This window comes from Martes martes (genome assembly GCF_963455335.1).
Source record: "Martes martes genome assembly, chromosome: 11".
Taxonomy (NCBI): Eukaryota; Metazoa; Chordata; class Mammalia; order Carnivora; family Mustelidae; genus Martes; species Martes martes.
Window position 1 is genome coordinate 79,157,604 of NC_137899.1, and position 25,693 is coordinate 79,183,296.

General features: G+C 39.2%; 1 protein-coding gene across 2 annotated transcripts in view; it reads left to right on the forward strand.

Annotated features, from left to right (window-relative positions):
• The window catches only part of CPED1 (cadherin like and PC-esterase domain containing 1), a 268,463-nt gene that overhangs the window by 136,881 nt on the left and 105,889 nt on the right, over nt 1-25,693 (forward strand). For both annotated transcript variants that reach the window (XM_080818333.1, XM_080818334.1), the window contains 2 exons: nt 622-805; nt 2,925-3,093. In XM_080818333.1, coding sequence (XP_080674459.1) covers nt 622-805; nt 2,925-3,093 — 353 coding nt within the window. The remainder of the gene's footprint in view (nt 1-621; nt 806-2,924; nt 3,094-25,693) is intronic.

Here is a 25,693-nt window from a genome sequence, read left to right on the forward strand (position 1 = left end):
CCTTCTCATACTGTAGAACATTTTCTTGGGTTGGGGTGACTGGGGCGGGGGGGGATCTCGGGATGTCCTGCTGCTGTTTTTGCATCGGAGTGTTTGGTATAATATTGAATTTCACATTCTTCACTCCACCCTACTGCCTGCAAGCTACTATATCAATTCAATGGCAGTTTAATGACTCTCCCTATTAAGAAATTTTCCTCATTCCCTGCTGGTGCCCTTCTGTTCCCACTTCACAGAGTCATCACCCCCATTTACCAGTTGCTTGATAGATGCAATAAATGCCAAGAAAATGTTATCAATCCACTGGCGAGACATTTTTCCCACCTTCTCACTGCCTTTAAACTTTTAAGAGCTGAGCAAAAACTATCATCCGTATAATACCAACAAAAGTCAACAGCTGTTATATAAGGCAGGCGCTACAAAATTTGACAAATAGAAAATCCGACTGAAGCCACAAATCAAATATGACCAGAGTGCGAAGTGGGAAATCAGCAGTGATCATGAAGGTGGTTCAAAAGATTAAGCAACAACAACAACAACCTGAATCATAAATGCCTTTTTTAAAACATTTATCCATTTCACAGTTGTCTTTTCTTTGCCATTGTTGTTTTATTTTAACAGATGACACACAATGTTATATCAAGCAGATCCTCACACATCCACATTTGGAACTAAATCCTGAATTTAACCCGAAGATCAAGGATTACTACTCTGAAGTCCCATTTGATGTGGTCACAGTGACAATTGGAGCGGAGACTTCTAAGTGTCAGTGCAAGGTGTACCTGCATGATCGGGCAGGACCAAGGTACAGGGCCGCTGACCAGGGCTGGGCGGAGACATCATAGGGAAGCAGATATTTGAAGCAACCTTTGAAGGTTCAGAAAAACTGAAGCATCAGAGCAGTTGGAGAGATTGCCAGGGTGTGAAATCCTTCCACTTTTCAGGTGTTGTGTGGTTTAAAAAAAAAAAAAAAAAAGAACATATCCGTGCTCCACTGATCTGTTAGCAATCTTCGATTTCAAGTTTTTATTTAAATTCTAGTTAGTTCACATATATGGTAAAATCGGTTTCAGGTGCAGAATTTAGTGATTCATCACTTACATACAGTAACACCGAATGCTCATCACAAGTGCCCTTCTTAATCCCCATCACCTGTTTAGCCCAACCCATACCCACTCCCCCCACCCCCAGTTTCTTCTCTATAGTTAAGAGTCTCATGGATTACTTCCCTCTCTTTTTTTTTTCCTTCTCCTACGTTCATTTGTTTTGTTTCTTAAATTTCACATATGAATGAAATCATGTGGTATCTGTCTTTCTCTGACTTATTTCTCTTAGCAGAATATACTCTAGCTCCATTCACGTTGTTGAAAGGGCAAGATTTCATTCTTTTGATGGTTGAGTAATTTTCCATCCTGTATATACGACATCTTCTTTATCCATTTGTCAGTTGATGGACATTTGGGCTCTTTACATATTTTGGCTACTATAGATAGTATTGCTATAAACTTTGGGGTACATGTATCCCTTCAAATCAGCATTTTTGTATCCTTTAGGTAAATACCTACTATTGCAATTGCTGGATCATAGGATAGTTCTATTTTTAAGTTTTTGAGGATCCTCCATACTGTTTTCCACAGTGGCTGCACCAGTTTGCATTCCCACAAGCAGTGTAAGAGGGTTCCCCTTTCTCCACATCCTGGCCAACATCTGTCGTTTCCTGACTTATTAATTTTAGCCATGCTAACTGGTGTGAAAGGGTATCTCATTGTGGTTTTGATTTGTATTTCCCTGATGATGAATGATATTGAACATCTTTTCATGTGTCTGTTGGTCATCTGTGTGTCTTCTTTGGCAAAATGTCTGTTCTTGTCTTCTGCCCATTTCTTAACTGGATTACTTAGTTTTTGGATGCTGAGTTTGATAAGTTCTTTATAGATTTTGGATACTCTGTTAGCAGTATTTGGATCTAATCTTTGTCACAATGTTGTAACAAGAGGATCTTGTGATTTGGATATTAAAAAGACTCATTAAGGGTAGCTTTCTTCTACCATATCCCAACTCCTCAAGATTTTGAATATTCAGGGGTTGAACAAACATTTTGATGACAATTTATGGACATTCTAACACTAATTTACCTAGTCTCATGGGATTTTTTTTTCTATTGACTCTTTTGAGAATCACCAACTCTTCTGTTTATAATTTGGAACAGAAGACAGAACTTTAGTACATGCCATGTTCATGGCAAGGAAGATACTCATGTTCCTATGCTGTAGGGAAGGAAATGCATTAGGCATCCCTGAGAGCTAAGAGAGTCTAGTAGAAAGAAAAGAGGATTCAAGTCAGACCAACCTGGATACCATCCCTGACTCTACCATGGGACTTTATTTTTTTTTAATTTTTTTTTATTTTTAAAGATTTTATTTATTTATTTGTCAGAGAGAGTGAGTACAGGCAGACAGAGAGGCAGGCAGAGGCAGAGGGAGAAGCAGGCTCCCTGCTGAGCAAGGAGCCCGATGTGGGACTCGATCCCAGGACCCTGGGATCATGACCTGAGCCGAAGGCAGCCGCTTAACCAACTGAGCCACCCAGGCGTCCCTACCATGGGACTTTAGGCATAGAGTTGGTATATGAAATGAGATAATATATGACTCTGAGAAGTAGTAAGTATTGGTTTCCTTCCTGTGATTGCTAGAGGACTTGCTCTGTAAGATAATTGTTGACATACTGAAGTATATAATTAAGGGTTTTTTTTTTTTCGTATTTTAAGTTTCTTATGACGTTGTATAGACCTTATCTGCTTTTGTATGCAAATTATTGGCATAAATAAATATTGATATGTGATGGATTCATACATCAATATTTACTTATTTGTATGGGCATACGAATAAATCTCAATCAATCTCTCTCTCTCTCTCTCTCTCTAGCTTTGCCAACTATCCTCTGGGTTTGGGAATGAACAAAATCTCAATGCTGGTGGTGGATGAATCTACAGCACAGGGGGAGACCTTGATCACATACAAACTCACCATCTACAGAGAAGACCGTCCAAGTCTGCCCTTGTTTGAGGACTTCACAGCATGTGGTTTTGTGCAGGTAAGTGAATTCTACATTTGCACTCGGGTTGAATTGGGAGTGATCTGTTAACCCAGGTGAAAAAGGCCAAATGAAAATTGTTAGGAAAAACGTGTCTGCTTGCAAATCCAAAGTGTGGTCTCATTTCCAAAGAGCAAGTGTCCCAGGCAGTTATGTGAGCTCCCTCGTGAGTGCTTTGCCTTGTAGTGCAGTGGCTGCTCCCTACATGTACTGGGCTCAGTGGACGTATTGTGCTTGATACTGGAAAAAAAAAAAATTGTCTGAGTGCTCATACTGAGTTATAAAATTGATTTTACATTTGAGTTTACATTTCCATGTTAAATTGTGCCATGTTTCTTGGATTTGTACCTGAATCTACTCTGAAATCTTAAACGAGGTTTGGTGTTTATTTTAAAGAATTAGAGAAAAATTGACAAAGCTATTTCGTGGAAGGGATACCAGACGAATGAAATTACATTTGCTTGAGTGGATATATTTTTCCTGCACTTCTTGTATCATAATCATTCCTAAAGGCTGTAGTTTCTCCTGTGAGCACCACATACCGTTGTAGCCCTGTTGATCTTGGAGGGTGAATATGACCCAGAGACTTTGTCTTATTTGGTGGTTCTTTCCTCCGTTTCTTCCCCGTGTTAGGATTCCAGATATAACCTTGTACATTTCCTCACGTCATTTGCCCTCACTATAGGTGCTTCTGGGGAAGTAGTAATTGGTGTTAGCGTATCTCCTAATTCACTCAGAAAGCATAATTGCGAATATGTCGTGTCTTAGTGACTAATCACCTATTGGGAGCATTGAAGCACAGGGGATTAGTAACAGAGAGAAGCAACCAGCTGAGTCTCTGGGAGCAGGATGAATACCATGCTTCCTTAAAGGTAATAGCCAGAGAAGTGTTCTCTCCCCCTCTCCCCGTTATTTGTCAGAGTGTATTTTATGCTCCTGCTAACCTGGCCTGATCACTCTTCCCCAGATATGCTTCCCAACCTGGGTGGTGGTTACATCCATAACCAGGAGGTATAGAGATATATACAGCATTCAATTAACTATGCACTTAAGATTTGTGCAAGTTATTGTATATAAAATACATATAACTGTATTTTGCTATATATAAGTTATATATACTGAATATAAATTATACTTCAGTAATATAAAAGAAAAGCATTAGTGGGGAAGTATGTATTATCTTCCAAGACATGCTTCTCTTCTCTAATATTAAATGCATCAGAAATAAGTTAATTACCATGCAATTACCTTAGACAATGGATTATATTAGGAATTTCTTACTATAATATAAAGAAAAATATTAGAAAATTCTTGTGGGATATATCCTACAGATGATTGCAGAAAAATATTTCAGTCATTTATAAGAATTCTTTCCAGAAGGTTTTAATTTAAAGTTTATGTGTGGTCCCATAGCAGTGCTATATTTTAAAACATGGAGAAGTGTCTAATAAGCACTCATATTTTTTTTAGCCTTTCTTTTACAAACTGTCAAATGACTGAAGAGATAGTGAATGAATAATAAGGATTGATTTAGACACTTGGCGCGAGGCATGAGTGGCCTCAGGAACTGGGAGAAGTCAGTAACAGAGGTAGGATTTTTCTAGGCTCCAGTGACAGTTCTAACGCAGAGACCTTTCCCTTGTTTCTTGTTTATGCTTAATCTCGTTTGAGTCTATGGGTTTCACTGCAAGCTGATACCATCATGAAGTCAGAATACAAACAGTAAGAGATACAATGTCAGAACTCCTATCAATTCTCAGCTATTTCCAGATTCATAGCTAAAAAGATACAGATTATGAGACTCATGAGCGTTTGGTCTTCTAAATTGTTCTTTTTCTTTTTTATCAACAACTATAGTACCTTACTATATTCTTATGTTGAAGTCTGGAGTCAGAATGTTGCATATTAAATGGTAGACAGTTCTATTTGAACCCCTGAAGTGTGCATGTGGCAAACCAAAGGAAAGGAGTTAAACTTTAATTAGAGTCTATTTGTTGGTTAAAGGGGAAAATTACATTTCCTCCCTATATTATAAATTAGATTTTGTCCTAATGGCTCCATTATTAAATTTTAAACAAACCTTAAAGGCGATCTACGTTAAAATAGCCAAAAAAGAGTATTCGATTTGTGGCTAATTAAGCCTCCTAATTTCTCCTGCTCCTATTCTCTCACCTTCTGGTTACTGGCTCTTCATTTTGTCATTTCACTAAAGACTACCAGTGAAGGGAAAGCATATCTAAGGCATTCCAGTCAAAAAATCAATGTCTTTGACATTTTGATGAATAAGATAATTTGTTAATAGGCATTTTGTATCATTTATATGATCAAATATTGTTAAATACCTACTTAGCCATAATTAACTATCTGAGTTTGGTGTCTTTCTAATGATAGCACCAGTTGGAATTTGTATATCGTTGCCGCTGAAGCAACTCTTATTTACTAAGTTACCAGTTACTTACCTTACGAGTGAGGAGGAAAGGGCTCATTTATATGACTGATATAAAACAACTAGATTTGGACTGAGGCTTTTCAATCTCAGCACTATCAGTATCAGGGATGGGTAATTTTTTTGTTTTGGGGAACTATCCTGTGCACTGTAGAATGTTTGGGAACATCCCTGGCCCCTATCCAGTATATTCCTCTCCAAACTGTGACAACCAAAAATGTCTCCAGACGTTGCCGTATTATCAGCTGGGGGTGGGGGGTGGGGGTGGGGGGCAAAATTGACCCCAGTCAAGAGCCAGTAATATATACCAATAGCAGGTCTGCTTTTCTACTTTCCACTAGTAAATCTAAACCTATAGTGGATTTACTCAAAGTATGAATAGGTTAGAGGTAATCCTTCAATGTTGAATGTTGAAGAATCACTCTTCTCTTTTCTCATCCTTGTATTTTTAATCATTTCTATAGTCAGTGATACTACTATGACAGCTCTTTATTCTTCTCGTTAATTTGCTGTCTTTTCTAACGTAATTATAATCAGAAATATGTATTCAATTTTAGAAAACATGATTCTTAATGAAACATAAAAAGTGATATAACATACCTAGACTGTTCTTTCATTTTGATTTACCCATAACTAGCATAATGTTTTGCTGCTAGGAAGAGAGATTTAGAAAGTAATAAACTGTTCTTATGGCTGGAATATGTCATGCTTTGGAATTAATAAAATATATTTATGTTCTAAGGAAATTAAAACACATATGGGGAAATATTTCTTTTAATATCTCTTTCCAAATCAAAAAGTTTTGACATGGATAACAGTATAGCATCCATAGAAATTGATTTGTATAAAAGATCTATGGTCTCATAAACATTTTACCCCCAAAGTGTTGTGCCAGAATAGGGCCATAAATAAAATCTACAGAAAGGTCGTATAGCAGAAGCGTAGGAGAGTACATTTCAGGGATCCATTTGTTAGAAACAGCCTTCATTTTAAAATAAATTACAATTAATAAAGGGAAAATACCAAAGATAGAAAAAAACCATTAAGAAAAAAATTTGTCTAGCTATAGATTTAAAACTCCCATTTGCTGCCTTATTGTAAAAAAATTAACTAGTGATCTGTATGCTGAGCTATTAAATGATATATAAATGACTTCAGTTATAACATTTGGAAATGCTTTATAATTTTCCCATTTATTTTTGTACTGTTTCTCAACACAAAGGTTATAGAACAATTCATGTGATAATTGTCTAATATTTTAGCAAATACCCACAATAAAAGAATAGGAGAGAATTTATTGATGACTACTTTAAAAAACCCCATTTATTGTTGACTACTTAAAAAAAAAAACCTTTTTTCAATTCCAAATTTGTAATATCTATGAAATACTCATTATAGTGATTTTTTGGTTACCTTGCCTACACCACTACACCAGAAGAATGTGATTCAATTTTTCAACAATAGAGCCTGTGTTGTAGTGAAAGTTTCCCAGCTAACAACTGTTTATTAATTATCTGCTATGTACTTTGCTCTTACAAATATGTCATATACTGTAAGAGATACAATGCAATATTTATAGAACTTTTATTATATGACATACATGATGCTAAGCACTTTACCTTTTTTTCTTATTTAATGTTCTTCACAACTTTAAACATAGGTGATAACTGTACTGACCCCTAACTTAGGGAGGACATAAGGCTTTAAAACAATGTAATTAGTAACAAAGGTGGTATTTGAATACAGGTCTGACAGACTTCAAATTGATCCCCTTAATCATTACTCTGGACTATAGAATCTGAAGTTCTTATTACACCTACACTCTAATTAACCTATTTAGGAAATTCATTTAGCCAAAATTTAACCTGTTAAGATTTAGTTAGTAGAATTTGTTTTCATGGTCATGTACAATGATAATTTTTATAATGTTCTAGAATCACTGAAAAATTCTGAGGTCTTCATAATCTTTATTTTGATGAAGAATGTTATGGAATCAGAATATTCCCTTCCATAGTGTATCTATCGGAAGGAAAATTTTCAGGCCTAACATCTACTGTTTTACTAGGCACCATATATATCCTAATGTCCCCATATTTAATCAGGCTTAATATTTTATATATTGGAATTCTACTTAGCCAAACTATTACTTTTACTACCTGTTAAAATGTTTTCCAATGTGCAGGCTTTTAAAAATTTTATGCTGGATGGGGCTCCTGGGTTGCTCAGTTGCTTAAGCGCCTGCCTTCAGCTCAGGTCATGATCCTGGGGTCCTGGAATGGTGCCCTGGATTGGGCTCCCTGCTCGGCAGGGAGCCTTCTTCCCCTCCCTCTGCCACTCCCCATGCTGTGCTCTCACATCTCTGTCAAATAAATAAATAAAATCTTTTAAAATTCTGATAATAAATAAATAAATATTGTGCTTGATTACACATTAAAAATTTCCAGTTAACCCTTTTCACTATTTAACACAACTCACTACCTTATTGTTTCTATTAAAAATATCCACAGTATATTTTTTCAAAACTTAAAAAACCCTTTGTTCACATGTACTTTATAATAGTGAGAAGAATGTACTGTGGAATGGTCAATTTGATGTTACTTCAATGCCATAGTCCTTGGGGTTAAAGGACCTTACTTTCATTCTCTTCATTTAATCCTCACAACAAACAGAGAAGATAATATGAGTGGTTTTTATTATCTACTTTACCTACTCCCTAATAAGAGAAAATTAAGTCTTGGGCTATTTTACATTTTTATATTCATTTATAAATTTATGTATTTATTTCTATTTGTATTAGCTTATATATTTATGTTTAATTTTAAGAGTGTTATATTTTGGTGGTATGTCTCAGAGTATTAAGAACAGTTTCTTCACTTGTCAGTTTCCACCTTCGATGCTTTATTGTGATAGCTCTCTGACTTTGATAAGTGAAAATTAATAGGTTCCAGAATGCTGTGATTGAGTTCTCACACATGCGGAAGAGCATGTCTCCACTGTAAATGTCACAATTTTCTTTTGCTCTATGAACGGGATGAAAGTTAGTCTGCTCTGTCAAGATTTTTTTTTTTAAGATTTTATTTATTTATATGACAGAGCACAAGTAGGCAGAGGCAGGAAGAGAGAGAGAGGGGAAAGCAGGCTCCCTGCGGAGCAGAGAGCCCGATGCAGGGCTCCATCCCAGGACCCCAAGATCATGACCCGAGCCGAAGGCAGAGGCTTAACCCACTGAGCCACCCAGACACCCCTGTCGAGATTATTTTATTAGAGCAAAATTTGCATCTTAGCAAATTATGTCAGGCCATTTTCCTAACCCAGTGGTTAAAAGCTATGGACGCCAAGGCTCGTGCCCATACTTGCTATTAGGGAAGCCTGGGTTTCAGTCCTGGCTCTGCTTCTAACTGGTCTAATTTGCTGTGTCTCCCAGTGCAAGGCGTATAAGCTCTCTAAACCTCAGTTTCTTTATCTTTAGGAATAGGACTAGTGCTAGAACCTGTCTCAAAGAATTGTTCTAAGAATTCAGCTGGAGGATAAATGCAAAGTTTTATCATGCAGCTAGTGTATAATCAAGTGCTCAATCAATATTCAATTATCATCATCATCGTCATCATGAAAGCTCTTTTTGTCAAGATGCACCTCTAGGGCTTACCTGCAGGTGTGTAGGGAAGGAGAAAAAGAAGGAAGAAAGAGAACACCAAAAGAAGTAGGAGCCAATAATAGTGAGGACGCTGAAATTGTAAAGGAATTGCGACGGGAAGAACTGGTTGGGAATTAGAAAGGGGAGAGGGACCTGGGCTGATCCACAAGGTTGCATTCCAGATGTTCCTGGGTCCCAGACACTTTGGCCTTTGTGGACCCCTTCTTTCATGAAAGAAATACTTAAAATCATATTTTGCAACCATGTCAGTAGAAAGACGACTATATATGCATATGTGCATGTATTCACACACATACACGCTTTGAAGAGTTCGGGGTTTTTTTTCTTGTAATTATAGAGGAAAGTCCAACATTTTCTTGGGCTCCTAGAATTAGTCCTGTTTGCTGTAGGCAGGGTTCCCATTGTGCTTAATAGAGAATTTGGCCCTACTCTTCTACTTCCTTCCAAAGGATGTATAGCAAAGGCATCCATATCATTATCAATGACCCAGGCTATTCCTTCAAGTCTTGTCAATTGCAGACACTTAGCCCTCTGCAGGTGTTTTCAGGCACTATGTGTGGGGACTGAGCACACCCTTACCAGCATTCTTCAAGAGCCTTTGTAGCAGCAAGGGGAGTGGAATGTCATTTCCATGAGCAGTTTGCACACCCAGGCATTTTGATGGCAGTAGCCTCCTCTGTGGCCAGTAAGCATTCACATACATCTGAGGCTTGGGAATTTTTATCTCCCATCGCTGTCTTAAAAAGCCAGTGAAGATTAGAGGGGTGTGTTCTTTAGTTCATGATCTGTTTTAGTGCTTATATAAGTTATCTTTCTGAGCTGGTGAAAAAGAGCTATGTTAAACACTCACCTCATGAGTTAATATAACTTACGATCAGATAAATTACCATTTAAATAAAAACTTTTCTCAGCACATCTGTTCTCTATGTTTCTCCAAGTCACATCTGCTCCCTTTACAAGAAGAAACAAGCTTTTACTACCATGAGTACAGCGGCACCAATACAATGTGGAAGAGAATGAGATCTTCCTGGCTTCAGGATCCAGAAGTTTCTGAGTACAGCCTTCTGCTGTATGTGTACACTCATTTTGATTTGAAGTTTCTGTTTTGGCATTCTAAGAATTAGTCCTCTGATTTGTGAACTGTACGGGGAAATTGAAAAGACCCCTGACAGGTCTTTAAATAAAATGTTTTGTTAGAGTAACCAGATTTCTACTGTGACATATGAAACTTTGAGGGAGGCTGCGGCTAGCAGGGAAGCAGATAAAAGGGGTTTCTTTTTGATAACTCCTGATACCCACTTCTTTGTGGACTTTAATTGCTCCAAAGGGCCCCTCGATCTTTTATCTCTCTTTTGCACCCATTTTCAGGTGCAAACTAACTCCAGCAGGTTACACAGTGGGATAGTGAGGATGGTGGTAAGAGAGGGGAGAGAGTGTTGGGTGCTGGATTAGGCATTTTTTAAGTTCTTCTCCCCCTACCAAACCAAACCTAGAATATGACTCGTGTTTTAAAAAAACATGTTTGGCTTCATGAAACAACAGAATTTGACTCTGTAAGACAAGTTAAAGCAAACAATTCCTGTGGGCTGGTGGTCTTTAGTGTTTTAGAGGAAGCAAAGTACCTTTTTGCGTGTATGATGAAAGTTTTGACCCCCTGTTCCAAGCAATAATACACAAGCATACACAATCTTGTATATAATTTCAGACTTATGAAAAACCTTGAATAAAAAATTCTTATCCTAGTAACTCACAATCTGATGCAGAATATCATGGGCAGCAACAAGCAGAATAAGGATGGCTTTACATCTGTCATAAATAAACATGATTATAATTCAATTTATAGAGCACCTACTTTGTCCTAGAAAGTCTCTTAAGTATTTATAGATGTTATTTCATTTGTTGTTTTCATGGCAAAAAAAAGTTAGTATCTGCTTAACATAATACCATTTTGGAATTATGTGTGGTTTTCCCAATGATCTCTGTTAACCCGGAGAATCTGCAATTACTATGGTTCTCAAAGCAAAATGCCACCAGATCTAATAATTATCTTGGAAACAAACATCTGTGAGGAGCCACCTGGCCATTGTTTTCTTCTCACAGGCTCTGAAAGTGGTTATGAGTTGTAGGTAATGGTGGTCCTGGAAGTACAGGGAAAATTAATAATATGTCCTTTAGACTGTTTATATTGTCCTCATTAGTCAAAGCCATTGATGTGCTTTCTTTCATCAGGCTATAAGAAATTGTTTTTGTTCAAAGAAAGCTTGGCCCAATGGCTGAATTAGGTAATGCTGAGAAAAATTTCCACATGCATCTAACCAACAGTAACATTTCCTTTAATAGGTGTGTGTTGTAGGAACAAGGATGAGGGAGGGGGTATTCCTTGCAGATGGTTTCACCAATTGCAGAACTGCAACTTGGTTTGACATCTGTTCCCTGAAGGCAGAATTAGGACACTTTACTGCCTGACATATTTAACTTCTTTTGAAAATGATGCTAATTTGTCTTTTTTTTTTTTTCATTTGCATCCTTTTTTTAGGCAGGACTAATGAGTTTAGAACATTGAACGTGACCTCATTCCTCAAAGCGGACCCAGTCTCTCCACCCCAGTGGCCCCCCAACTCTTTAGGGTCTCATTCCTCAGCAGTGGTGGTGGGAGGGGGGCAATGTTACACTGGCGTTCCTGTGTTTTTACCTTGTCTACTCACCCCCACCCTAAATGCTTGAGAATGGCTTTTCTAGAGCTCACAGGTTATTTCAAAGTTAAATGACTGCTAGAGTAAAATTAAATTACTGCTAGAGGTCCTGTTTTCACAAGTTTAAGAAACATCAAGAAGGGAAGTTTTTTCTTTAAGTGGAATAACCATTCCTAAATACTTTGGTCAAAATATTATTTGTACGGTCTGAGTTCGAGTCACAGTTCACGACTTATGTGTTGGAGAACTTGGTCAGGTTTCTTATCCCTCAGATAGGGATGTAATAGTACTGATCCCATAGACTCGTTTTAAGGAAAAACTGAGTTAATCATGTTGGAGTTTGGAATAGTGCCTAAGCACAGACAGAACTCAATATACACATTTGCAAAATATAAATGGACAGATAAATAAAATGCCTTCAGGTTGGTACAAGAGGAAAATTTAAAATAGGCTTTTTTTTTTTAAACCGAGGTCTAGTAAACTGAATGTAGATTTTTAAATTGCTTATATTTAAGGTTAGATTTAATAAGATACAAAAACATGAGGGGCCTTGCAGAACAACCACCTGTGCTAAGTTATACAATAAATTTTGTAGTAAATGTTACAAATGAGACTTCCAGAATTGAGTATAAAATTTGTCCTGAATTTGTTTTTATTTCTATAGTTGTACAACTAATTTTGTATGTCATCATATTAGCCGTCTCATTAAGAGACGGAAAATTAGAGAGTTATTTCACAAAAAGAGAGGAAGTATTTCTTTGCCAAGCACAGGGACATCCTTTTGCAGATACTATCTGGTAGATTCCATTAAAGGTAAGGGGATGAATATTCCCTTTGCCATTTTTACAAATGAGTAGCAAAGGACAAAGTACCTATGTAGCATCAGACAAAAGGTACAACTATAATGTAAGTTAATTTTTCAATATGTATAATTTTTCAAAAGTGCCATCACTTTTGAAAGCCATCACTTCGAAAGCAAGTGAACGTATTCATACCTGATAATGACCTAACTGAGAAAATGTGTCCCATTCTATACATACACATCATAATTTCAACCCAAACTGCTAACCTCTCCCCACTTGTTTAAAATCAGCATTTGTTCCAAATGGCGTTTTGGTGTTTCCCAAATGCGAGTACATCTCCACAGATGAGAGATTTGCCACTTTTGAGACTATTTAAAATGCGTAGTATCTAACACTTTTTGGCACTTACCGTGTGCCAGGTCCTATTCTAGTTGCTTTACATTCAGTCACTCAGTTCTCAAAACCAATCCAAACACTGACAAGGCAGATAATTCAATAACACCCAGTGATTTTGCAGATGGAGAAACAGAGTTACAGAGAACATGCCCACAGTTACACAGCTTAGCAGATAAGAGCCTGATGGGGAAACCAGGCAGCCTGATTCCAGAGCTCTGCTACCTGCTAGCAGCAACCTCTGCTCCTTCCAAGCTCAGCTCTTAGTCACTGCATCCTGCTCCAGAACTAGATGCTGGAAGAAATATATGGTTTCCAAAAGACTTTGGCCCCTATAGTTAGTTTGTAGGTTGTTATTTGAACTTGTAATTATTTATTTTTTTCTGTAAAAGAAAATTTAGAAGTGAGGTTAGGTTACAGGGAACATCCAAAAATCCTCCTAATATATGATATTTAATACAGTGAGAAGGGTCCTGAGGTCGGGGATAAGGATGCCAGGGGACCCTGCCATGATTTTGTGTGGGGGAAGGGCTTCAGTGTTCCAGGCCGTTAATGGGAAGACACCTGTAGAGGAGGGTGTGAGTAATGAGGCGTGTCTCGAGCGGTGGGATTGTTCAGTAGCGCTGTGGGCAGCAGCTATATTTATATTAAAATCGTTTGTGGATCTTGTATTCCAGTGTCACACTAAATCAGAGTTGGGGAGACCTTGGCTATTCTGTCCTTCATCCTGCCTATCAGTAAGCTTCAATAACTTGCCAAGATCCATCCTTAATAATTTACCAAGTTTCATTGCCAATCAGTAGCAGAGTGAGGACGAGAAGCTGTGGGCTGGTTAACAAACTTTTGGACAGCTAGTAGTTGTACCTTATGGAGAAGAACTTTTGGAATCCAGACATAGATATGTTTCCTGAGATCTTGACCAGCTCCATATCCTTAAGTCTCCAACACAAAGTTGTTCTTTCTAAATGTATTAAATGAATGATCAATTGCAAACTTGCTGACCACTCTGCCTGACTAAAAAGAGAGCTCTATTTCTTCTTTAGAATATGCACTCTGCTGTGTCATATCCTCATTTCTTAAGTCTTAGTGGCATACTCTTGACATAATAAAACATAAAAACTATAAATAATTTTTTGATCGAGAAAAGGCATTAATTTTAGAGGTGGTTGTAAATGAGTATTAAAAAGAAAATCCTCCTTGAATGTGATGTCCCCAAAGATAAGACTTACTTTGGTCATCTGCAAGTCTTCAATAGCCAGTCAACAAATACATTTGCCTACGTCAACACTGGCACAGAATGAAAAAAGGATTCATGGAAAGCCCCCAAAATAGCATGGATTGCCTAGGACTCTCTGGCATCTTCTTTCCCATGCTAAGTCCATCTGTGATCACACTAACCCCTCTGCCTGGCCCACAGCCCTCCTTGCCAACTGGCCACATGCTGCTGATGAACAGCCTCTCACCCCTTTCATAACCAGAGCACAAATATTAGATGAATTTCCTTTGAACCTTGCTTCCTCTTGGCTCTTAATGTAGTCTGGCTCCTTACAAGAAACGCTCTGGGTTCTGGGAGCCACAGACTCCCTTATTAATCACTTTTTTTTTTTTTCTCCCAGGATTGGCAAATATCAAAAGAATTTTTACACATCTCCAAGGTATTTGATACAATGTATTGTGATTGGAAACAATGTCCCATTTCTTAAACATTTAATTAGAATCTGTCACTGCAATATATGGGATATTAACTATCTAGCCCTTAGAAGGAGCGCTAAGGTTTTCTGTATAACAATAATAATATTGATAACAATAAACCACAATCATGTTCTATTCGATGCTTTCTCTGAAAACCTATTTCCTTAGATACCTTCATGTATAAGTGACCAGACAATAGCTAATCCATATTTAACTCAGCTTAATAAAATAATATGTGTTCCATGTTAGACGGAAGCATCTGAAAGATTATATTCTTTTTAACACCATTATCCACCAAGAACACTTTTAACCATAATAATAATAATTTCCAGCTGTCCCAAATCCTAAAAGTAAAGCACCAACCCCCCAAATATATTCTGTTATTGAGACATGTGTAAACAATTACGAATATCTAAACCATACTGGCATTGGTTTTCAGGCTCTCTCCAAAACTGTAGGGAAAAAAAATGCCTCTAATAAGTATGTTGATAGATACATCCTACTTCAAAAGTTGCTTTTGCAGACCCACAGAATAAAGATTTCACTTTTTATATTTTAATAACAAATTTTATAAAGTTTAAATTTCATGTTCAAAAAAGAGTAAAAGACATCCCTGCAATTCATCTTTCTAATTTGAAAACTTAGATTTTTCAAAACCACCCCAAGATCCAAGTGTACAGAGCGATGGTCTCTTTTCAGTGAGATCCTACTTCTTGGGAGATCAGAGAGGCCTCCGACTTGATCAAAAGTTGGTGGTTTTTTATTCAGTTTTTGTTGTATTGTGCTTTTTCAAAATCAAAGAAAAGCCCATGGGTTCATTAGGCTAAGTACATGGATTCATTATGCCAAGAAAGTATTTGAAGGAATATACATGTTTACATCTTAAAACGTTTCATTTAAGTATATTTTTAAATGAAACTACCTATTTTTTTTACCAGAATAAGCACTTAGGACCTCATTCGAATCCTATTTTAAATAGAGAGGATTCCATTAGCATGGTATTGTTCGAGATGGTGAAATCCTGTGGTTATCTTTACTATGACATTGGAGTTGGTTAATAATCTGTTCCTGGAGCTTACTTTCTGTCTCTGCACTACCTCTTTGCACTGCCCCCCCCTCTTATATTACTCTCACATGCATTTACACACACACAAAGTTTCTCTAGGCCAAAACCTAGATCTTTGATCACCTTGCTTAGCACAACATCTAGAAGCCTTGTTTGTTTGTTTGTTTGTTTGTTTGTTTTTTTGAAGTTTTATCAGGTTTTTTTTTTTAATTTTTTTTTATTTTAATAAACATATAATGTATTTTTATCCCCAGGGGTACAGGTCTGTGAATCGTCTGGTTTACACATTTCACAGCACTCATCATAGCACATACCCTCCCCAATGTCCATTTCCCCACCACCCTCTCCCATCCCCCTTCCCCCCCGCAACCCTCAGTCTGTTTCTTGAGATTGAGTCTTTTATGGTTTGTCTCCCTCCCAATCCCATCTTTTCATTTTTTCTTTTCCTACCTCCCCCCAAACCCCCCCACCTTGCATCTCCACTTCCTCATATCAAAGAGATCATATGATAGTTATATTTCTCCGATTGACTTATTTCGCTAAGCATGATACCCTCTAGTTCCATCCATGTCGTCGCAAATGGCAAGATTTCATGTCTTTTGATGGCTGCATAGTATTCCATTGTGTATATATACCACATCTTCTTTATCCATTCATCTGTTGATGGACATCTAGGCTCTTTCCACAGTTTGGCTATTGTGGACATTGCTGCTATAAACATTCGGGTGCACGTGCCCCTTCGGAGCACCACGTTTGTATCTTTAGGATATATACCCAGGAGTGCAATTGCTGGGTCGTAGGGTAGCTCTATTTTCAGTTTTTTGAGGAACCTCCACACTGTTTTCCAGAGTGGTTGCACCAGCTTGCATTCCCACCAACAGTGTAGGAGGGTTCCCCTCTCTCCGCATCCTCGCCAGCATCTGTCATTTCTTGACTTGTTAATTTTAGCCATTCTGACTGGTGTGAGGTGGTATCTCATTGTGGTTTTGATTTGTATTTCCCTGATGCCGAGTGATGTGGAGCATTTTTTCATGTGTCTGTTGGCCATCTGGATGTCTTCCTTGCAGAAATGTCTGTTCATGTCCTCTGCCCATTTCTTGACTGGATTATTTGTTCTTTGGGTATTGAGTTTGATAAGCTCTTTATAGATTTTGGATACGAGCCCTTTATCTGATATGTCGTTTGCAAATATCTTCTCCCATTCTGTCAGTTGTCTTTTGGTTTTGTTAACTGTTTCCTTTGCTGTGCAAAAGCTTTTGATCTTGATGAAATCCCAATAGTTCATTTTTGCCCTTGCTTCTGTTGCCTTTGGCGATGTTCCTAGGAAGAAGTTGCTGTGGTGGAGGTCAAAGAGGTTGCTGCCTGCATTGTCCTCAAGGATTTTGATAGATTCCTTTCGCACATTGAGGTCCTTCATCCACTTTGAGTCTATTTTCGTGTGTGGTGTAAGGAAATAGTCCAATTTCATTTTTCTGCATGTGGCTGTCCAATTTTCCCAGCACCATTTGTTGAAGAGGCTGTCTTTTTTCCATTGGATATTCTTTCCTGCTTTGTCGAAGATTAGTTGACCATAGAGTTGAGGGTCTATTTCTGGGCTCTCTATTCTGTTCCATTGGTCTATATGTCTGTTTTTGTGCCAGTACCATACTGTCTTGATGATGACAGCTTTGTAATAGAGCTTGAAGTCTGGAATTGTGATACCACCGACTTTGGCTTTCTTTTTCAATATTCCTTTGGCTATTCGAGGTCTTTTCTGGTTCCATATAAATTTTAGGATTATTTGTTCTATTTCTTTAAAAAAAATGGATGGGATTTTGATAGGGATTGCATTAAATGTGTAGATTGCTTTAGGTAAAATAGACATTTTCACAATATTTGTTCTTCCAATCCATGAGCATGGAATATTTTTCCATTTCTTTGTGTCTTCCTCAATTTCTTTCATGAGTACTTTATAGTTTTCTGAGTATAGATTCTTTGCCTCTTTGGTTAGATTTATTCCTAGGTATCTTATGGTTTTGGGTACGATTGTAAATGGGACTGACTCCTCAATTTCTCTTTCTTCTGTCTTGTTGTTAGTGTAAAGAAATGCGACTGATTTCTGTGCATTGACTTTATATCCTGACACTTTACTGAATTCCTGTATAAGTTCTAGCAGTTTTGGAGTGGAGCCTTTTGGGTTTTCCACATATAGTATCATATCATCTGCAAAGAGTGATAGTTTGACTTCTTCTTTGCCGATTTGGATGCCTTTAATTTCTTTTTGTTGTCTGATTGCTGAGGCTAGGACTTCTAGTACTATATTGAACAGCAGTGGTGATAACGGACATCCCTGCCGTGTTCCTGACCTTAGCGGAAAAGCTTTCAGTTTTTCTCCATTGAGAATGATATTTGCGGTGGGTTTTTCATAGATGGCTTTGATAATGTTGAGGTATGTGCCTTCTATCCCTACACTTTGAAGAGTTTTAATCAGGAAGGGATGCTGCACTTTGTCAAACGCTTTTTCAGCATCTATTGAGAGTATCATATGGTTCTTACTCTTTCTTTTATTAATGTATTGTATCACATTGATGGATTTGCGGATGTTGAACCAACCTTGCAGCCCTGGAATAAATCCCACTTGGTCGTGGTGAATAATCCTTTTAATGTACTGTTGGATCCTATTGGCCAGTATTTTGGTGAGAATTTTCGCATCTGTGTTCATCAAGGATATTGGTCTGTAATTCTCTTTTTTGGTGGGATCCTTGTCTGGTTTTGGGATCAAGGTGATGCTGGCCTCATAGAATGAGTTTGGAAGTTTTCCTTCCATTTCTATTTTTTGGAACAGTTTCAGGAGAATAGGAATTAATTCTTCTTTAAATGTTTGGTAGAATTCCCCTGGGAAGCCGTCTGGTCCTGGACTTTTGTTTGTTTGGAGATTTTTGATGACTGTTTCAATCTCCTTACTGGTTATGGGTCTGTTCAGGTTATCTATTTCTTCCTGGTTCAGTTGTGGTAGTTTATACATCTCTAGAAATGTATCCATTTCTTCCAGGTTGTCAAATTTGTTGCCATAGAGTTGCTCGTAGTATGTTCTTATAATTGTTTGTATTTCTTTGGTGTTGGTTGTGATCTCTCCTCTTTCATTCATGATTTTATTTATTTGCGTCCTTTCTCTTTTCTTTTTGATAAGTCTGGCCAGGGGCTTATCAATCTTATTAATTCTTTCAAAGAACCAGCTCCTAGTTTTGTTGATTTGTTCTATTGTTTTTTTAGTTTCTATTTCATTGATTTCTGCTCTGATCTTTATGATTTCTCTTCTCCTGCTGGGTTTAGGCTTTCTTTGTTGTTCTCTCTCCAGCTCCTTTAGGTGTAGGGTTAGGTTGTGTATTTGAGACCTTTCTTGTTTCTTGAGAAAGGCTTGCACTGCTATATATTTTCCTCTCAGGACTGCCTTTGTTGTGTCCCACAGATTTTGAACTGTTGTGTTTTCATTATCATTTGTTTCCATGAATTTTTTCAATTCTTCTTTAATTTCCTGGTTGACCCATTCATTTTTTAGAAGGATGCTGTTTAGTCTCCATGTATTTGCATTCTTTCCAAATTTCCTCTTGTGATTGAGTTCGAGCTTCAGAGCATTGTGGTCTGAAAATATGCAGGGAATGATCTCGATCTTTTGGTATCGATTGAGACCTGATTTATGACCCAGGATGTGGTCTATTCTGGAGAATGTTCCATGTGCACTAGAGAAGAATGTATATTCTGTTGCTTTGGGATGGAATGTTCTGAATATATCTGTGATGTCCATCTGGTCCAGTGTGTCATTTAAGGCCTTTATTTCCTTGTTGATCTTTTGCTTAGATGATCTGTCCATTTCAGTGAGGGGAGTGTTAAAGTCCCCTGCTATTATTGTATTACTGTCGATGTATTTCTTTGATTTTGTTATTAATTGGTTTATATAGTTGGCTGCTCCCATGTTAGGGGCCTAGATATTTAAGATTGTTAGATCTTCTTGTTGGACAGACCCTTTGAGTATGATATAGTGTCCTTCCTCATCTCTTATTATAGTCTTTGGCTTAAAATCTAATTGATCTGATATAAGGATTGCCACCCCAGCTTTCTTCTGATGTCCATTAGCATGGTACATTGTTTTCCACCCCCTCACTTTAAATCTGGAGGTGTCTTCGGGTCTAAAATGAGTTTCTTGTAGGCAGCATATGGATGGGTTTTGTTTTTTTATCCATTCTGATACCCTGTGTCTTTTGATTGGGGCATTTAGCCCATTAACATTCAGGGTAACTATTGAGAGATATGAATTGAGTGCCATTGTATTGCCTGTAAGATGATTGTTACTATATATTGTTTCTGTTTCTTTCTGATCTACTACTTTTAGGGTCTCTCTTTGCTTAGAGGACCCCTTTCAATATTTCCTGTAGAGCTGGTTTGGTGTTTGCAAATTCTTTCAGCTTTTGTTTGTCCTGGAAGCTCTTTATCTCTCCTTCTATTTTCAATGATAGCCTAGCCGGATATAGTATTCTTGGCTGCATGTTTTTCTCGTTTAGTGCTCTGAATATATCATGCCAGTTCTTTCTGGCCTGCCAGGTCTCTGTGGATAGGTCCGCTGCCAATCTAATGTTTTTACCCTTGTATGTTACAGACTTCTTTTCCCGGGCTGCTTTCAGGATTTTCTCTTTGTCGCTAAGACTTGTAAATTTTACTATCAGGTGACGAGGTGTGGACCTATTTTTATTGATTTTGAGGGGCGTTCTTAGCATCTCCTGGATTTTGATGTTTGTTCCCTTTGCCATATTAGGGAAATTCTCTCCAATAATTGTCTCCAATATACCTTCTGCTCCCCTCTCTCTTTCTTCTTCTTCTGGAATCCCAATTATTCTAATGTTGTGTCGTCTTATGGTGTCACTTATCTCTCGAATCCTCTCCTCGTGTTCCAGTAGTTGTTTGTCTCTCTTTTGCTCAGCTTCTTTATTCTCTGTCATTTGGTCTTCTATGTCACTAATTCTTTCTTCTGCCTCATTTATCCTGGCAGTGAGAGCTTCCATTTTTGATTGCACCTCATGAATAGCTTTTTTGATTTCAACTTGGTTAGATTTTAGTTCTTTTATTTCTCCAGAAAGGGCTTTTATCTCTCCGGAGAGGGTTTCTCTAATATCTTCTATGCCTTTTTCGAGCCCGGCTAGAACCTTGAGAATTGTCATTCTGAACTCTAGATCTGTCATGCTACCTATGTCTGTATTGATTAGGTCTCCAGCCTTCGGTACGGCCTCTTGTTCTTTTTTTTGAGGTGAGTTTTTCCGCCTTGTCATTTTGTCCAGGTAGGATTTGCTTTCTCCTGCTGTGGAATTCCGCTGTTCTTGGTGACTGAAGTTGGTTTTGGATGGTTTCTTGTTGATCTTCTGGGGGAGGGGCCTGTTGTAGTGATTCTCAAGTGTCTTTGCCGCAGGCGGAATTGCACCGCCCTTGCCAGGGGCCGGGCTAAGTAATCCGCTCGGGTTCGCTTTCGGGAGCTTTTGTTCCCTGAGCGCTTTCCGTAGAGTTCCGGAGGACGGGAATGAAGATGGCGGCCTCCCAATCTCTCGGCCCAGAGGAGCCGAGAGCTTGGGGTTCCGCTCCTCAGTGCGCTCTCAGAGCAAAGCGCCCAATAGCCCCGCCTCCCTGGCTTGCGGTCGCGCCTCGAGGAAAGCAGTCAATTGTTGGAGCTGGAGAAAAGCGCCGGGTCGCTTTTGTCTCCGTGGCCTCCGGCCGCGCTCCGAGCCCACCCAGCCTGCGACCGGCACAAGGTAACCCCGGGCTTAGAGCTCACTCCTCGGCTTTGTCGCTATAGCCGGCTTCCCCGCTCTAATACCTGCGAGCTCTGCGGCACTCAGACACCCCCAGTCCTTCTGTGACCCCGCGGGTCCTGGGGTTATGCTGACCCCGCCTGGGTTTCCCCCCAGTTTAGCCTCTGGAGCGATGTCTCCCAGTGGAGCCGACTTTTAAAAGTCCCGGTTTTGTGCTCCGTCGCTCCGCCGCTTGCCGGGTGCCGGCCCCTCCCCCCGGGGTCTATCTTCCCGTCGCTTTGGATTCACTTCTCCGCAGGTCCTACCTTTCAGAAAGTGATCGATTTTCTGTTTCTGGGATTGTTGCTCTTCTTCTCTTCGATTTCCCGTTGGATTTATAGGTGTTCACAATGGTTAGATAAGCTATCTAGCTGATCTCCTGCTACCCGATGTCGTCTCAGCCTGCTACTTCTCCGCCATCTTGACTCCTCCTGTTTGTTTGTTTTTTAGAGAGAGAGAGCGCACAAACGGGGATGGGGGAAAGGCAGAGGAAGAAGAAGACAGAAGGTCTTAAGCAGGTTCCAGCCCAGCATAGAGCTGGACTCGGGGCTCAATCTCACAACCCTGAGATCATGACCTGAGCTGAAATCAAGAGTTGGATGCTTAACAGACTGAGCCACCCAGGCGCCCCTGCCTAGAAGGTTCTTAATTAATACTTATAAAATTAAATGATACTTCTAAGCTAGATACAAAATTAAATATATTCTATTTTTTAAATTATTATGCTCTAGGTCATATGAATAAGATCCTTTAAAAAATGTTAACATGCATCATTACATTTGCAGCAGAATAATGATGGCATCATTCCTGTCCCTGAAGGTTACCAGATAATACAGTTTCCAAATTCTTCATGTTTCAATAAAAAGAAAGCCTCCTTCTTTCTTTTAGCCTCAGACTTTCACCTACTCAGCAGCAAGACAGGTATGAAGGCACTGAGAGGGAGGAGCTCACCCACGGGGCTTGTATTCCTCATGAGGACAGGCTACCTGCTCCCCTCTGCTCCCAGAGGAAGAAGGAAAAGTAGTCCACAATTTCTCCTCTCTGAGGTAGTCCCCTGTGACGTTTTGGAGGTGACTTCAAGAAGGAGAGAAAGGTGCTTGTTTACCTGGTTGAATGTCTGCTTAGCAGCAGGGCTTGTGGAATGGCCTTGCCCTAGCAGACAGGTGGAAAAGCGTCCTGAGACACTGCAGTCGCTGAGGCTTGCGGGGCCGAGAAGGGGCAAGGACCCAGAGGTCTATCTGTACCTAGAGGCCCTGAGGCATATCTTAGCACTAAACGCAGTTCTGTCCCATGTCGCAGCGTCCACAAGCAAAGCTGTAGAAGGTAGAAGAAACTAGTTTCAGAAGCCTTATCGGGAACCAGCATGGGACCGGAAGATCCCTGAGGCTCTCAGTATGTCAGTGTCCAGGGGAGAAGGCAGCCAAGACTCTGAGGGCTCCAGACAGCTGCATCGTCGTCAGGGCTGACTTGAGGAGACCCCCATCTGTGTCAAGGGTAGATAGGGAGCTAGATCAACCGTGATGACCACTCTTTTCTCCTCTCCTTCCTCCTGTCTCAAATCAAGAGGAGTGAGTTGAGGTGTGGGTCAGACTGAATTTCTATCTAGGGGCTCTGGGGAAGCCTGGGTCTCCAAGCTCATTCAGGCTGTTACAGAAGTCAGGTCCTTGTGACTGTAGGACTGAAGTTCCCATTGTCTCGCTGGCTGTCAGCCGAGGGCTGCTGTCTGCATCCAGAAACTACAAGAGTTTCTCGCCATGTGGGTCCCCTCTGTCTCCTAAGCCAGCAATAGCCATACCTAGAATCGCTCTCAGAATTTGTCTCTGTCTTTCCTAGACCTAGAGCTCCCTAATGTAAGCTCAACTGATTTGGGACCTTAATCACATCTGCAAAATCCCTCCACAGTGACCCCTAGATGACTGGAGGAACATGTATATACGCCAGAGGCCAGGAATTGTGAGAGCTCTTTCAGAATTAAACCTCTCACTCTCTCTGTCCATCATAAACTCTATGGGCTACACATCCCTTCCCTGGGGAAAGTTTTGGATCCAATATGAAATTAAACTTTTAGTGGCTAGATTCAAGTCTTTATATTGAAAATGAGACTTTTTATAACTGGCAATGGCTAAAGTGTAATGATAAAAGGCTTTAATGTCCATGAAGGGAATCAGGCCCATTTAAAAAGATGGTAGTTCATTTAGTGGAGTGTGATAATAGTAGTAATTGGAAAAAATTAGATTTTTGTCTTATTTATACCTTACAAGTTGAGACTCCTCAATCGAAACGATTACACCTGATTAGAATATAAGCTCATGCAGTAAAGCAGTCTATCCTAATAAACGTCCATATGCCACATGCTGTGCTTGGCACATCTTATCCCTTCATATACATAATAACCATATGTAATGGGTACTATTATCACAGCAAACAAGGGGCAGAGCTGGGACTTAAATTCAGGTCTATCTGATTTTAAAGCTCATGATATTAATTCTTACACAATTAGCTGTTCTTAAACTACTAAGGTATTTTTACACCAGATGACAAATGAGGAAATCCACTTAGCCATAAAGTATAATACCTGTTATCAGAGTTTTGGGTATTTTCATAATCAAATCATGTTCTGCCCCAGATAAATTCCTGTAAGTCCGATATACAGAGTATGATTAGGCTTTCAAGCATGTGTTTGTTCTTTTTCAAGATTAGCAGTTTCCCTGCATTATGTTTGCATTTCTTTGTTTGGTTTTTACTTAATTGAAATAACTTAAGAGACAATAAAGTGTTGCAAACACAAATCCCTCCAGAGGTGGGTAATAGATCTGGCAGAATTTGACTAAGTGTGGCAATAGAAGGTCGCAGGGACTGTGGCGAATGGAAAGCATATGCCGTGTTGAAAGGGAAGAGCAACCACTCAGCTCAAGATGCTTATTCCCATTTTGGAATTCCGGTTCAGGATTATCAAATCTTCCGAGTCTTCAGAAGAAATAAAAATATATGTATTTTAACGGAAAACCTCCCAAATGTTATAGACTGGTAGTACTTTTTAAAAGGAACCTTCTGGGGCGCCTGGGTGGCTCAGTGGTCTAAAGCCTCTGCCTTCGGCTCAGGTCATGATCCCAGGGTCCCAGGATCGACCCCCGCATCTGGCTCTCTGCTCAGCGGGGAACCTGCTTCCCTTCCTCTCTCACTGCTTGCCTCTCTGCCTGCTTGTGATCTCTGTCTCTCAAATAAATAAATAAATAAATAAATAAATAAATAAATAAATAATATTTAAAAGGAACCTTCTGTCAGCCAAACGAATAAATAAAAATTCCATGATCAGATTCAACCCATAGGCCATCACTTTGTATATTCTGATATCATCCAGTTCACTCATATTATAAATGATAAAGGTGTAGTCAGTGTGGGAGGTGGGAGGAGAGGATTATACTGGTTAGAACAATTTATATTACTAGTGTTAAAAAACCCAACCTGAGGGGCAGCTGGGTGGCTCAGTGGGTTAAGCGACTGCCTTCAGCTCAGGTCATGATCCTGGAGTCCATGGATCGAGTCCCACATTGGGCTCCTGGCTCTTCGGGGAGTCTGCTTCTCCCTCTGACCCTCTCCCGTCTCATGCACTCGCGCTCTCTCTCTCTCTCTCTCTCTCTCTCTCAAATTGAAAAAAAAAAAATCTTTAAAAACCTAACTTGATCTTGATTTTAAAATAAAGGGGATTTGCTAGCTGATCTAACTGAAAAGTTGAGTTTTTGTTTTGTTTTGGCTTTTTGGGCTTTAGCTGCAGTTGGATTCAGTACTTAATTTTTGTTCCTTGTTTCCTCTCCATCTTGCTGCTGTGACTTCTAATTGCTGCTGCTTCTCCCTCAGACTCCATCTCCTCGAGTCTTTGGGCAGTGCGGGTCCTCTGTTATGTCTACACATGGCTATGGCCGTACTAGACTTTTTATCCTCAGATTACATCCCTAGAACTTCTTGAAAAATCTGCACAAATCTCGTTATCTGTGATCAGGTTTCATGCCCAGCTCTTTACTATTGATTGACTTAAGCC